At 35.9% G+C, this 15,994-nt stretch overlaps 1 protein-coding gene across 5 annotated transcripts in view; it reads right to left on the bottom strand.

Moving 5' to 3' along the window:
• Window positions 1-15,994, bottom strand: part of GPC5 (glypican 5) — a 1,343,656-nt gene that overhangs the window by 1,283,024 nt on the left and 44,638 nt on the right. For all 5 annotated transcript variants that reach the window (XR_005376464.1, XM_038569867.1, XM_038569868.1 and 2 more), the window contains exon 2: window positions 11,484-11,645. Coding sequence is in view for 4 of the 5 variants with exons in the window: in XM_038569867.1 (XP_038425795.1) it covers window positions 11,484-11,645 (162 nt within the window). In the remaining variant the exon portion in view is untranslated. The remainder of the gene's footprint in view (window positions 1-11,483; window positions 11,646-15,994) is intronic.

Below are 15,994 nucleotides of genomic sequence, written 5' to 3'. Positions count from 1 at the left end.
AATTCATGAACATGGTATATCTCCCCATTTATTTAGGTTCTTCGATTTCTCTCACCAGCACGTTCAGCATGCAATCCTGTACATTTTGGGGTAGATTTAAACCTAGGTATTTCATTTTCTTTTTTCCTAGCTATTAGCTATTTTTCACATCCCCCACATCTCTTAATATTTATGCAGTTGGATGGTAAACTGCACAATTATATAATTATACACAATCATTTTAATGTGCTTAATGTAAACTCTGATTTCACATTTTACAGTAAAATAAAACTGTTTGGTACATGTGTTTTTAAGATACATACATGGAATTGTGCTATCTATATACCTCATTCTTTTTCCTTACTTCACTATACCCTATGTTTTTAAGTTTTTAAGGTCTTTCCATGTCATCATGTATGTATTTACTTGATTATTCCTAATGATGCATAATGCATTTTCTATGCATTTTCCTCACCTTTCCTTCAATCACAGAGACCCAGGTTATCTGTATTACAACATACACTTTCATTAGCATGCTTCTACATGTCCTTAAACAGTCTATAAAAAATTTTCCAATATATACAACCATTAGAAGGATCAGAAAGATGAGAGACAGAGAAAGAACATATATCTTAACTATTGTCAAACTGCTTTCTAGAATAGCTGTACCAATGTAGACTAGCAATTGTTAAATATATTCTTAAATTGCATTGAAAATATACGATCTCATTAAAATAACAAATATACTAAATATATTTAGTAAGAGTTGCCAAATATACAGATAATTTAATTTAAACCTACTTTGAAGATTTGCAATAAAAGCAAATTAAGCAGCTGGCCTAGATCATCCTAAAGTATTGCCCTGGGACTACAGCTTTAAAGTAAGCATGTTAAACCCAGATTTTTAAAATTAGAACAAAAACACTGCATGTACTGTTCCTTCTTGAACCAGTGGACCCCTCTGTGCCACTCCACTGCCCCTTTTCCCAAACCATACCTTCCAAAGGCTATACATGTCCATCGTTCTCCAGACTGTCTTTCCTCATGCAGAGAGGAAACCCTCTAAGAAGTCTTATAGACAAAAAATTATAATATTTCACATTTTAAGCAGAGGAAATGCAACTATCAATTACAAAACATACGGAACAGTGATTAGCAACATTTAAATCAAAAGAAAAATTACCTTAATAAACAGAGGCCTTTAAAGTATTTCAATTAAATCTTAAATTAAGTTTTTATCCTATTCTACCTACCATAAAACCTTTCACATCACTCTGAAGGCTATGCACTTATTTATTTTCCCATGCTGTCATGAAAGGACCAATTTGAAGTTAGTGGTTCTATGCAATAACTCACAAATGCATAATCTAAAGGTATGGCTGTGTTAACATATGCCAATCCACCTGGCTGGGTCAGTCCACAGAGCATGATACTCTTGATCTTAGGGTTGTAAATTCAAGCCTCACAATGGGTGTAGAGATTACTTAAAAAAATAAAATCTAAAAAAAAAAAAAAAAATGCCAACATAAATTACAAACATCCCTGATGGTGTTTGGTGAATGAATCAGTGATATAAAAAATTGAAAGCCTTTTGTATGTAAAGATAGTTCCATTTGGAGGACACTAAGAATATTAAGGTATTCATTAAGCCATTGAATAATTTGCCATGGATTCTGTCCCTTTGCATCACTCTTTTGGTCAAACCTTAGATTTCTGTGCTCATACTAGTTCCTACTACAGTGAGAGTCAAAGCATTACAATTTAATACCATTTAATGAAATTTGAAAATTCATTGGACTACCAGCTAAGCAGCAGAAAAATCTGCTTTAAAATGTGCTATTACGGGGATCCCTGGGTGGCGCAGCGGTTTAGCGCCTGCCTTTGGCCCAGGGCGCAATCCTAGAGACCCAGGATCGAATCCAACGTCGGGCTCCTGGTGCATGGAGCCTGCTTCTCCCTTTGCCTGTGTCTCTGCCTCTCTCTCTCTCTCTCTCTCTCTCTCTCTCTCTCTCTCTGTGTGACTATCATAAATAAATAAAAATTAAAAAAAATAAAATGTGCTATTACTATTCACCAAATAATTGATCTCATTGCTTGTCTTTACCAATATAGAGAACATGTTTGGCCATAACCGCAAGCACTTGCAACATGACCCCTGGCAACTCCCTTCAGGTTGTAGGAATCCAAAGAGTGATCTAGGAGTTTGGATCAGAAGGCACTTCTGCTGCCTGGCCAGAACAGCACTTCTGATAATGTGACAACTAACTTTATGCAATCCCCCATAACACTCATCCAGAAACACCATTAGATAATTTTTGCCCTGAAATTTTTTGCTGGTTATCAAATATTGGGGAAGATATACACTATGAATGAGGGAAGAAGGGAGAGCTAACATATACTGAGTGCTCACAATGTACCAACCTCCATGCTTGTTACTTTATAGGGATTGCCTCAATCAAGCCTCACTAACTGCAGCCTAGAAGAAGGCACTATTATTATCCCAACGTACAGCAAAGAAATAGAGGCCCCCACCAGCATATCTTAAGATAGGATTCAAACCTAGACTCTCCAAATTTAAAACCCTTATTCTTAAACTCAAGCATATTGCCTGTCCAAGCACAACAAATACTTTCCCACAACCAATGTTTGTTTTACTACGTAATATCTTCAACTGATTCCTACTTACAGAAAAAAAAATGAACATGTTTCCTAAATTAACATTCAAGTCAACTTTATACCCACAGGAGATGGAGTCAAACAAGCAGTACAAGAGCACAATGTCCTTTAAGGTACAAAAGTTCAATTATCTTTGTTTATACAAAAGTTGGCCCACAGGCAGAATTACCCTGGAATAAAAGGAACATAGCATAGCAATCCAACAATTACCCTTTATTTACTATTATGACTCTCTGGATCTTGAGATGCCATTTCAAGCCCTTTGCCTTCTGCATAAAAGCTATAGCATATATATTCCATTTATTGCTAGATATATTTTATGTTAAAAATATGGAGATATGCATGGATAATTTCCCATCATGAACAGCTACATTGAGAAATGGCTATAAAATTTAAGTCTTCTATCTGTCCAAGGAAAGAAAGATATCTTATTTTCTATTACATTTTACCACTTTACCAATTAAATATTATGGATGATGGTTTAATATTTTCATCTTAATCTTCTCTTCCCCAAGGCTATAGAAAAAAAGCTATTAAAAACGCTTTCATATTTCTAATAAACTATGTTTCATAATTTGCAATTATTATATCATTTAAATTTTTTTAATTTGGCAATAATGCCAGTTATATAAGCTGCAAGTATTTCTAATTAACTAAGAGATGGTAATAATAAGAAGGTATTATTGAAGTGATTGAAAACTATTGATACTGTTTGGTAAACAGAACTTAGTTCATTTTTGATTCATACAGAAATGGTAAATGGCAATGATGCTATTCAAGTTATGAGAATTACCACTAAGACTTCTAAATTGAGTCTCAGGAGCCTTATATTCATCACAGAACCCTATTTTGCTAAATGCGTTATTGACTAATAAAGAATTTTAGTTTCAATTTTATGTAACCAAGTTATATCTTTCATAATTAAAATAAGCTTAAAATTTCTCATATATGAACTCATGATTTTGACCATAATTACACTTGTGCAGCTTTATTCAACATAGTCTTATTACATGCTTTCTCCCATCAAAGCTCAAAGTTTGCTTACAAATTTCAAGCAACATGGGAATTCTGGCTGTCTCAGTGGTTGAGTGCCCGCCTTTGGCTCAGAACATGATCCTGAAGTTCCAGGATTGAGTCTCGCATCGGGCTCCTGCATGGAGTCTGCTTCTCCTCCCTCTGCCTGTGTCTCTGCTTCTCTCTCTCTCTCTGTGTCTCTCATGAATTAATAAATAAAATATTTAAAAATCAAAAACAAAACAAAAAAAAACCAACAAATTTCAAGCAACTCAATTTTATTTGTGTGTCATTTCTTTATAATGCCCTTTACTTTTAAATTATTTTTTTACTTTTAAATTATTAATAATATGTTCCACTGTGTAGAATCATCAGTTCTTCTATCAAAATCAATGTTGTTTTCATATTTACACATAGAGTATGATAGACACATCATTTCTACCACTTCACAGAGCCAGATCATAGGGAGCAGCTAGAAATCCCCTGGCTCTTCCAGACCATTAGTATTTTAACCCTGTGTCACAGATCAGCCTGCTCCAATTATGTTTGTGGCATAAATAGTGGTGATGGCTTCACAGATACATAATTATCTCTAAACTTATCAAGTTGTGTACATTAAATATGTACAGCTTTTTGTGTCCATCATACCTCCATAAAATGGTTTTATAAATGAAAAAAAAAAAAAAGATTAGTCTCCATCAGATAATCAATGAATACCACTGCCAGGCCCTTCAAAGTCCCTCTTTCACTGAGAACTTTTGAAACAGGTGAGTTTCTCTTACTCCAACTCTCCCAGCCGACTATGAGATTCCAAAGTGTCCATGGAAAGTATCCTACTGCCTCAGTATCTTGAACTCCCCTCCATGGCACACCAAGCACTTACCCCACAGACATACCTTAGGCACAGTTACAACCAACCCCCTCTTGGCCTCACTTCCTTTCCCACCAAGCGCGGGGTCCCATGATGATCATAATATATCCAGAATCTGACTGTTTTTTACCACTGCCAGCACTAGGTCTATGTCACCACAATGCCTCTTCTGGACTATTTAATAACCTCTTAACTGGCTTCCTAGGTCTACCCTTGCCCCCCTATAACAGCCTTTCAACCACTCTCCACCCCTCACCATGCTCCAGACTTACTGGCCTTGTTGCTATTCCTCTGACATTTGAGGCAGTGTCCTACCTTGGGGTTACTCCCTCTTGCAGGGAAGCTTTTCTCCCAGACATCCACGTATCCCACTCCTTCACTTTCATCAAACCTTTGTTCTAATGTCAACTTTTCCCTAACGGTCCAGTTTAAAACAGCAGTCTTCCAGCGCTGTTGCTCCCCCTCCCTCTGTTCCACGCTACGTTTTCCCAAAGCATTTCATTCATCCTAACATATTATATTTGTTTATCTTCTACCTTCTCTGGCTGAAGTGCACCCTGGAGGATAGGGATTTTTGTTCCATTCACTGAGGTACAGCAACCACTTAAAACAACACTGGTATGTAGTGGTTGCCCCATGAATGTCTGCTGGATGGATGAACAGATCTCCTATGACCTGCGTTCAACCATGGTTCCCCACCACTCATGCCTTTTCCTTTGGCAAAAACTAGATAGGGCTAAAAATGAAAGCAGCAGTACAATCATGCAATCATGCAAGCTGGCTTCACTATTCATTAGACATTTCCCCTGTCCGTCCCTCTAACTGGACTTCAGCTCATTTCCTCTCCCATTCCCCACAGCAGCTCTCAGAGCTGCTCCACCATATGCACTTCCCACTCCAGCTCATGCCATCCCTATGGTGGCACTTCACCACTGAGGGTGATCATCCCCTCCAAATTGGGGCTTTAACAATAAGGCAGAGGAAGAACAATTATATCTCAATAAAACTGAAAAAAAAAAAAGACTTTTTAGGGGCACCTGAGTGGCTAAGTGGGCCAAGTGTCTGCCTTTGGCTCAGGTCATGATCCCAGGGTCCTAGGATTGAGTCCTGGGTCTCCCTGCCCAGAGAGGGGTCTGCTCCTCCCTCTCTCTCTGCCCTTTCTCCTCACTCATGCTCTTGTGCATGCTTTCTCAAAATAAGTAAAATATTTTTTTTAAAAAAGATTTTTTAAATAAAAAAGGACATTTAAAAAAAATGTCCTCAGTTTAAATTCACCCTCAGAGTCATGTGATGATTATTTAATATTTCCATGCTCATATAATGAATATAAGGAATTAACAGATACATTATGCCACTACTTGAAGAGGAGAGGAGAGTGTCACACGCAGACATGGGAGGTGGAAAGGCCAGAGAGAAGGATGTGAGGATGGTAGTTTCGTAGATTACTGTGGAAATAGCTGATATTATCAGAACCTACTGTCAGAATCAAAACAACTAAAAGTTTACTTCTTAAAGTTTAAGAGCTAAATTTTGCAAAGTAAACCTGATCTTAGGTCTATACTTAATATAATTTCCACTATCGATAATGCTGCATGCCAAGCAAGCTTTATTTCCAGCTGAAAAGTAATTTAAGTTCTTGCAACTTTTATCTAGAATATAGGAAAATTACCCATTTTCAGAATTAACAGTAGCCTGCTGACACAGATTCAAAAGAAACAATTTTTTAACATTTCAGAGATAAAGGACATTTGGATAAAGACCAACTGCATTGATGGCTGCTGTATAAGATAACACGCTAAACCACGCGCTGCCTATAACTGAAGGGGAAAAATTGTGCAATCACGTTCTGAATGCCATTGATAGAGACGCTATAATGTGCCCCTTGCTAGCTCATAAAAGCAATAACCAGATGTTGCCATATTAGAAGTCTGAAGGAATCAATAAAAATAAAACAGATTGAAGGTCTGGACACTTACAACCCAAGTACCTGACAGCGCTGGCACCTAGTAGGTGCTCCACAGCTATAGTAAACCATTGAGAGAGGAATACATGAAAGAAAGGTGAGAGGAAGAGAGTCTGTCATTTTACTTCAGAACCATCCTCCTGTGGAGTACTGTTCATTCATTCATTCACTCATTCATTCATTTATGTGGTTCAATTAATTATATTTATTAGGTGCTAGAGATAGAGAAAAACAAGCCTCCTCAACCCTGCCAGCCTTAGGCTACTCATTCTCTTACACTTGAACTGTTTATCAGGTAATTCCCAGTGTTAAAAAAAAAAAAAAAAAAAAAAAAAAGTATTATTCCTTTTACCCTCCCACTTAATACTAGGAAAATAGTAAAATAGGAATAATTTTAAAATTTATCTAGCTTTATAAGGTATAGCTGAAGTGAATGAAATAAAATTAATATACTTTATGCTTAATAACATTTATATAAATATCTTTACTCTCCAATATGTTAATAAATTCAAATATTCACTATATCTTTCTGCCTTTGACTACAGATATAGATGCCTTTGACTTTACATTAGTTTTCCAGTAGTTATACACTAGCCACACACTCTACAGTAGCTAACATCTGTTAGTGTAAGGAGGAAAATCCGTTAATTACATCCTCATTCTTAATTTACCTACTTTTTAATTTGGAATTATTCCTATATTTCATTAAAAATAGAATGTATGTTTTTATTAAATCCCTAAATCTTACATTTCAACCCACAAGGACAAGCTTGCCAATCTTTCAAGTACTTACAACCAAGATATGAAAATTTAATCAGCCAAGAGAATTAAATCGTAAATAAAATGCTAAATCTTCCTGTTCTATCATTTATCACTCAGTCTTCTGTAATAATGTACACTTTTTAACTGCCTCATATAAAACTGGAAATCTCCAGAATAAAGACTTAGTATCTATTGTATACTTTAGAAATACATGAGCTACTGGAAGATATGAGAAATAGGGAAAGGTACATCTCAAAGGAAAGATGTAGCTTTCTAACCTTACCTCCCAAACCTTTCAACAAAACACAAGTTTCCAGTATCGTTTTTCCAAATATTCCTTCCTTTTATTTTTTATTTTTTTTCTTTCCTATTAATTTCTGAAAGTGATGCTGAAAATTTTGTTTAGTTTTAAATTTAAAGAACTAAATTGCATCATCTTATTTGAATGGAGATTAAAAACTGACAAATTTGAAAGCTGCATAAGAGTTGCTTTTTTACGGTAGATGACATATTCTCTGTCAACTTCCTCTATTTCTTCATGAGTCACACCATACTTTAGTGTATAAGTAAATAAAACATTATGAAGAATATTTCCAAAATATTTTTAAAGCCAACAACCCCACACTCACAGTAGAAGAGCTGAAGGGAAGTAAAGTCTTTTGCATTATCTCACTCAAGCTGTTCTGCTTTATTCATGAGCATTATTAAGCCCCTGAAAATAAAGAACAATTATTGTGTGCACTGTGACAAAGCTAACATTCCTCTTTGCAAACAGCACCATGTATTTACGAACAGCAACAGACACAGAGATATCAGCTTGTTCCTTTTATCTTATAAAAGACTTCATCTTGTCTGAATGACTACACTTAGGATATAGAAGCCCCAGGTCATAATTATGGACCCTTCCAAAATAGATATTTGTTTTGTTGTTTGTTTATTTTAAGGAAATCAGACTGAAACAAACACAAATAAATTCCATAAAAGAAAAATAGAAGAGTTGTCCCAGTAAGCTGATTCCAACTCTACCTTCCAGGGCTGAATTCTAAACCTGAATGGGGATTGTAAATAGGATAACCTTATGTCTTCTAGCACCAGTTGTCTGTTTCCTCCCCCCACTTTAAAAATTCCTTCATCTCACAATAATGTGGGTGCTCCCTAAATCCACAGACCCAAGTGATCATTCCCATCAGCCACACCCAAAGTGCTGCTTCAAAAACATGCTTCCAGGAGATTCTACAAAAGCCATGAGAGAAGGAACCAAAGTACATCTAGACTACTACTCAGTCTAAAGTCTTTTATAACCCAGAATACCAGTTAAAAAACAGGTTAATACTGTTGGAGTAGAAGACATAAATTAAGTATTTAAAAATCAAATTTGCTACATATCAAAATGTAGCAAATCTGCTAACATCATTTGAAAAGCAAATTGATTTCCCCATTAAATTTCTCTCCAGCAGACAGTTTCCCAATAAAACGTGTTGGATTCTTTCTTCTTAGAAAAAGAAAGACTTTAAATTGTTTTTCAGATATTCTGATGGCACAGAAACTAGATGGTAGGCATTTTGCTTATTGACAAAGTTGCCTGTTCAATTATGGTACAGTAAATATGATTTCTCAAATTGCTTTTAGCATATGTATTTAGACAAAATTTGTATATGTATTTAAGCTTGTTTTTCTGGACATAGCCTAAAACTACTCTACTTATTAAATTAAAAGCAGGTATTCTTATAAAAGAATGTATTCCAATAAAGTTAGCCTTTAGGCAAATTTCTTCTAACTTTGTCTTGCTTTCTTGATTCTTAAATAAAATGACATTTCATAAAAGGAGAAAACAAGGGACACCTGGGTAGCTCAGCAGTTGAATGTCTGCCTTCAGCTCAGGGCGTGATCCCGGAGTCCCAGGATCAGATCCCACATCAGGCTCCCCATAGGAAGCCTTTTTCTCCCTCTGCCTAAGTCTCTGTCTCTCTGTGTTTCTCATGAATAAATAAATAAAATCTTTAAAAAGAAAAGGGAGAAAATTTATAACAAGTCATATTTAAGAAAGTTCCTATAATTTCATTTTCTATGATTAATATTTAAGTAAACAGCAAAACTCAACCTACTGAATACAGTACAATGTATTAAAGAGAACGATTTTTAATGTACATAAAATTATCTGACACTCTGGTAGAGACAAAGCCATGTATTTCTACTAGTTAGTTGTCACCAAACTTTTAGTGATATCACCAAAATATTTCAGCTGCCTGAACCCATCTTAAAAGTCTAAATAATGCAGGTTTTGTATTTTTCCCAATCCTTTGAACTTAATGTAGTCTCTATCTCTCTTTCTCTACATCTATCTATCTATCTATCTATCTATCTATCTATCTATCTATGTATTTTTTAAAGTAGGCTCCACACCCAATGTGGAAGTTGAAATCACAACCCTGAGATCCAGAGCTGTATGCTGAGCAAGTGAGCAAACTAGGCACTCCATAATGTACTCTATCTCTCTATCTTGATCAGTTTATCCAACAATGTGTGAAAGGTTACAGTATCTTTGAAGGCAGAAGAAAATGTCTGACTAACATTCATTGAGTGCCAATATATTAGCAACTGATGGCACTTTCTTTTCACTTCTATAGTTAATTTTCATCCATAAAAAGTCGGCTTCTTTGGTCATGATCTTCTTCAGCCATATATTCTTACTTGAAGGGATTTTGTTTTGACATTACAAGTTAGGAAATCGTAATGAAGCTTTCCTGTTCAAAAATCTTTAATGACTCTCAAACATAAGTTAATACTTTAAGGTTCTTTCCAAGTGAGTTCAATTCACCTTTTCAGGCATATGAATCTCCATCACATTCCTCATGCCTGTTCTGGTCAAACTTGTTTATTGTCCCTTTATCTCTACAATGCATTATCCATATTGTGCATGTTGTGCATTTTTATGAGAAAAAATCATCATATCACTCTGTCTGTTTGGTTAAAGTCTTCTAGTTCTGGTTCAACCAGTTCAAATGACAAATTTTCGTCTAAAAGGCATATCAAAAATAAATAAATAAATAAATAAATAAATAAATAAATAAATAAATAAATAAATAACAAAATAAAAAATAAAAGGCATATCAATATGTTTTCTTCCAACAATTTCACATGAATACATCCCATAACAGAAAGGTTGTTTCTAACACATCTTAAAAAAAAATCACTAAAATAATAACATCTTAAAGTCTGATAAGTCAGTTTCCTCCTTAAAAAAATCACCAATTCATCATGGACCTACATTTTATCTCAACTTAAATTTTATCCTGATTTATTGTGTTTATTTTATTTAATGAGCATAGTTTTAAAAATTAATCAGCTTTGTGATTTAGTTATTCATGTAAACAAAGCACAAGTTATTTAAATAGATTGACATTAATATACTTGAGAAAAAGGAAAACTACCTGAAGTTATATTTTGCTTTGAACAAAAGCATAAATTTGTTTGAAAAGTAGTATAATCTAGATATTTTTATCCTAATCATATGCAGAAAAACTAATCCTTTTTAAAAGAAAAATAAATTGAGCTATTTTACTGTAGTAATAAGGAATTTTATAGAGATGATGACTAAAATAAGAAAAAGATCATCTATTTTCCAATGTGCCTTGTAATTTTATAACCCATTAATTTTATTTCTGAACATACTATTTGAATTGAGGTTGAGTTCTGGTCTTAGCTGATCCTTAAATATCCAATTAATATTTCCTATTTTATTGTTTATCAGACTTGTCTGCACTTTGATATATCACACTGGTGTTCTTATGAAAACCACATGAGGTAGTAGGAGGAAAAATTAGACAAATATTTCTTCAAATAGTATTTTTAAAAACAAATCTATAATTACCCAGTTAAAAGCCATGAGATTTTATGTTACAGAATACTTTACTAAAATCTAATAATTATGTCCATCCATGTTATAGTAAAACCATAAGTCAGAATACTGGGGGATCTTGGAGGACTCTAGAAAGGTATATATTTCCATTTCACTAACAGAAGGGTTGCCCAATCCAATTCAACATGTATGCTCAGGATGACTTTGGAAACAAGTTCTGAGGGTTAAAAGAAGCTAAAACTTCATTTTATACCAGAATGCAAAGACAAGTTAAGCCAGACAAGTGACTCAGTATAATAATAATAGGAAAACTGCATAACAAGGCTTCTCCTTACTTTCAGAAATCAAAATACATTTACCTTGAAAAGCTGCAGCATTTCGCGATATCAAAAACTTTAATGTTGAACTGGATGTTTGAAGCACTTGCTGCATATCTTGACGAGCTGCAATCTGGTATCTCTCCTCCATCCTCCTGCTGCAACATGTAGGTTTTTTGGATACACAAACCTGAAGATCAGATCCTGGAACAGATATATGGTATTTTTCGAAATGATTACCTGTTCATTTAATGAATGTCACATGTTACATGTCAGGAATTAATGATCAGTCCTGCATAGAAGGGGTTCATGTTCTATGTGAGAAACTGATTTACCAGAACAGTTGCTATTAAAAAAAATATGAAAATATATTTGTATGTGTATTGTCCCTTAACCCAACCATGAAACAAAATATTCTAAACCATTAACTCTTTGCTCAAATATTTCATTAACATTTGATCAAATATTATCCATTCAATTAACTAATGACTATTACCTAACAAATAGACCATATAATAGAAAACAAATTAACTATTACATAAGTACAGAGATAAATCAGGAAACTTTTATCTTATTTAAACAGGTCTTTGGGGGATCCCTGGATGGCTCAGCAGTTTAGTGCCTGCCTTCAGCCCAGGGCATGATCCTGAAGTCTCAAGATCGAGATCAGGCTCCTTGCAGGGAGACTACTTCTCCCTCCACCTGTGTCTCTGCCTCACTCTCTCTCTCTCTCTCTCTCTGTAACTCTCATGAATAAATAAATAAAAGATTTTAAAAAATAAACAGGTTTTTGTTTGTTTTTTTCTGAGAGAGAGTGAATGAGAGAGAGAGAAGAAAACATGAACAGAGGGAGGAGTCTAGGGAGAAGGAGAAGTAGATTCCCTGATGAGCAGGGAGCCCAACTCAGGACTCAATACCAGGACTCTTGGATTATGACCTGAGCTGAAGGCAGCACTTAACTGACTGAGCCACCCAGGTGCCCAGGAAATTTATTTTTGCTGATTTTGTTAATTCAGTCAAAAGTATTTGATCTAAATATGTCATACAGAAGTATATGGAATAAAACAATTACTTTTCCTGAGGAAATTAAATCAAATTTTATACATCAAATAAAGATGAAAAACCTTCACCTGATTTCTCAGCTCACCATTATGCTCTTGGGCTTGTGGAATAAGTGATTATTGATTGCAGTAACAATCTTTCATAGGCCAAACCCTCTGTCCAAAATTCTACTAATTACCTAGCTTGCTAGAGACAATGCCTACCACTAAAAGTACTTTTTAGTTTTACAACTGTATTCAGAAAACATCTGGGAAGATGCTTATTACGTGAAATGTGAAGTTAACACACATATGTTAAGAGCTGTGATTAGAAAAAATGCTAATATGATTAACAACTCTCATCCTAGATGAGCTAAAATCTCATTTTACACCAGAACAATATACAAATATAAAAAAGTTAAACCCACCCAAGTTTACCAGTACAATGATAATAGGCAAATCACATAACAACCAGTCAGGCACCTTTATATATAGCAGATGTACTAGAAAACAGAGAGGTAAAGGGATGCAGCACGGAAGGTGCTTATCAAGAATAAGATTGATGGATTGTTCCATTGGACTTCCTCTTAAAGAGGAATTTTAAGAGTCCCCCTTAAAATTTCTTGCAGAGCTGGTTTGGTGGTCATATTCTTTCAGTTCCTGCCTATCTTGGAAGCTTTTTATCTCTCCTTCTATTCTGAATGAGAGTCTTGCTGGATAAAGTATTCTTGGTTGCATGTTCTTCTCATTTAGGACCCTGAATATATCTTGCCAGCCCTTTCTGGCCTGCCAGGTCTCTGTGGAGAGGTCTGCTGTTAATCTAATATTTCTCCTCATAAAAGTTAGAGATTTCTTGTCTCTTGCTGCTTTAAGGATCTTCTCTTTATCTTTGGAATTTGCAAGCTTCGCTATTAAATGTCGAGGTGTTGAGCAGTTTTTATTGATTTTAGGGGGGGATCTCTCTATTTCCTGGATCTGAATGCCTGTTTCCCTTCCCAGATTAGGAAAGTTTTCAGCTATGATTTGTTCAAATACATATTCTGGCCCTCTGGCCCTTTCGGCGCCCTTGGGAACCCCAATTAAACGTAGGTTTTTCTTCCTCAGGCCGTCGTTTATTTCCCTTAATCTACCTTCATGGTCTTTTAATTGTTTGTCCCTTTTTTCCTCAGTTTCCCTCTTTGCCATCAACTTGTCTTCTATGTCACTCACTCGTTCTTCCACCTCGTTAACCCTCGTCGTTAGGACTTCTGGCTTGGATTGCATCTCATTCAACTGATTTTTAATTTCTGCCTGATTGGATCTAAATTCTGCCGTCATGAAGTCTCTTGAGTCCTTTATGCTTTTTTCTAGAGCCACCAGTAGCTGTATAATAGTGCTTCTGAATTGGCTTTCTGACATTGAATTGTAATCCAGATTTTGTAACTCTGTGGGAGAGAGGACTGTTTCCACCATTTGCTTCGATGTGGATGGAACTGGAGGGTATTATGCTGAGTGAAATAAATCAATCAGAGAAGGACAAACATTATATGGTCTCATTCATTTGGGGAATATAAAAAATAGTGAAAGGGAAATAAGGGGAAAGGAGAAAAATGAGTGGAAAATATCAGAAAGGGAGACAGAACATAAGAGACTCCTAACTCTGGGAAACGAACTAGGGGTGGTGGAAGGGGAGGTGGGCGGGGGGGTGGGGGTGACTGGGTGATGGGCACTGAGGGGGGCACTTGATGGGATGAGCACTGGGTGTTATTCTATATGTTGGCAAATTGAACACCAATAAAAAATAAATGTATAAATAAAAAATAAATAAATAAAAATAAAAACATAAAAAACATAAAAAAAAAAGAATAAGATTGATGGGGCATCATGGTATGAGCCCCGGGGCATCCCAAGGCTACCCAGGTTTCATGTAAAGCTCAGGGCAATTTTATTTACACGTCCTAATAGAATACACTATTTCCTCATTTTAGAGTAGGAAAAGGAGTTGTGGCCTTATAGGTTCTGGGGACCTTCACAGTACCCATACTCTTCACTGATAAAGAGAAGATCAGCAAATACAAAATATCATGTGTGCACACACATGCACATATACAAACACTGTCAAAGTCCCCCTTTGTCACTCAGAGTTTACCTCAGGCCTCACATTTCCAAAAGTTGGTTCTGGGTAAGATCAAACCATGTGAAATCAGTCTGAGCTTCCTGCCAACGCAGGACACAAAAATTTCTAATGATTTTGGCTTTAGCTTGTTTAAGTTAGACAAGTTACAAATGACAGCATTTGAGCATTTCACAAAGGTGAGGAGGCATAAAATATTTGTGTGTGTCACAGTAGGTAACATTTTGGCAATCATTTTTCATTCGTCTTGCTTAAAGTTCTACAAAAGCAAATTCCACTTCAAATAGTAAAACTGATTGAAAGGAAACAAAGCTATCTTCTCAGCTTTATTCCTAAATGGAAGAATGGAGGAATTAAGTATTCGGAGAAGAACAATAATTCTTAGAGGAATTAAATTGGAGATTGAAGGATCAATAAGTAAACATTAAAGTATATAAACATATTTAGTATGCAAAGGACTGCTAAGGAATAAAAATAATAATAATAACAATAACAACAACAGACACCTGGGTGGCTCAATTCGTTAAGTGGCTGCCTCTTGATTCCAGCTCAGGTCAGGATCACAGGGTCCTGAGATCAAGCCCCTCGCTGGGTTCCGTACTCAGCAGGGAGTCTGCTTGATATTCTCTTTTCTCCTCTCCATCTGCCCTTCCACCCTTTCTCTAAAAAAATAAACAGGGGTCCTGCAATCAAGTACCGCATCAGGCTCCCTGCAGGGAGCCTGCTTCTCCCTCTGCCTATGTCTCTGCCCCTCTCTGTGTCTCCCATGAATAAACAAATAAAATCTTTAAAAAATAATAAAACAAAATACATCTTTAAAAAAATAAACAACCAATAACAAGAATAATAGATCTTTGCAATGTGTCTGCAGAATTCAAACACCCAACATGGCTTACTAGACTACATTCCTAAACAGAGCCTGTAAAGTTCCCCAAGCTGTGACCAACCCCCTCTTAACCCCCAGGATCCAGCCTCCTCTCAGGTAACACTGCCCAGTGTGCCCTTCCCTCCACACACCAGCCACTTCAGTTTCTCATAGTCACTAAGAGCCCTCTTGTCCCAGGGCCACTCTCGATGCTTGGCTCAATGAATGGGATGCTCTCATCCTCAGGAGCTCACCCACACAGGTGGCAAACACACCTTGTCCTGATTCATTCCCATCTGTTTTTCTTTACAACTGAAGTTGGTCTTCCAGAGGGAACTTTCTTTAACCTCACAGACAGCACCCGTCACTATTGCACATTCCAGAAGAGCCTCATTCCTCTCCATTGCATTTATCGTGGTCGCCATGTTATATCCCTTCATGTGACTGCTAATTAATTAGTTCCCTCATCTAACTGTAAAGCTCCAAGTGAAGGAATTTTTCCTCATTTTTTTTTAAGATTTATCTATTTCAGAGA

This window comes from Canis lupus, chromosome 22 (assembly GCF_011100685.1).
Source record: "Canis lupus familiaris isolate Mischka breed German Shepherd chromosome 22, alternate assembly UU_Cfam_GSD_1.0, whole genome shotgun sequence".
Lineage (NCBI taxonomy): Eukaryota > Metazoa > Chordata > Mammalia > Carnivora > Canidae > Canis > Canis lupus.
Note: the sequence above shows the minus strand (reverse complement) of the source record. Positions and strands in the feature narration are given on the sequence as shown.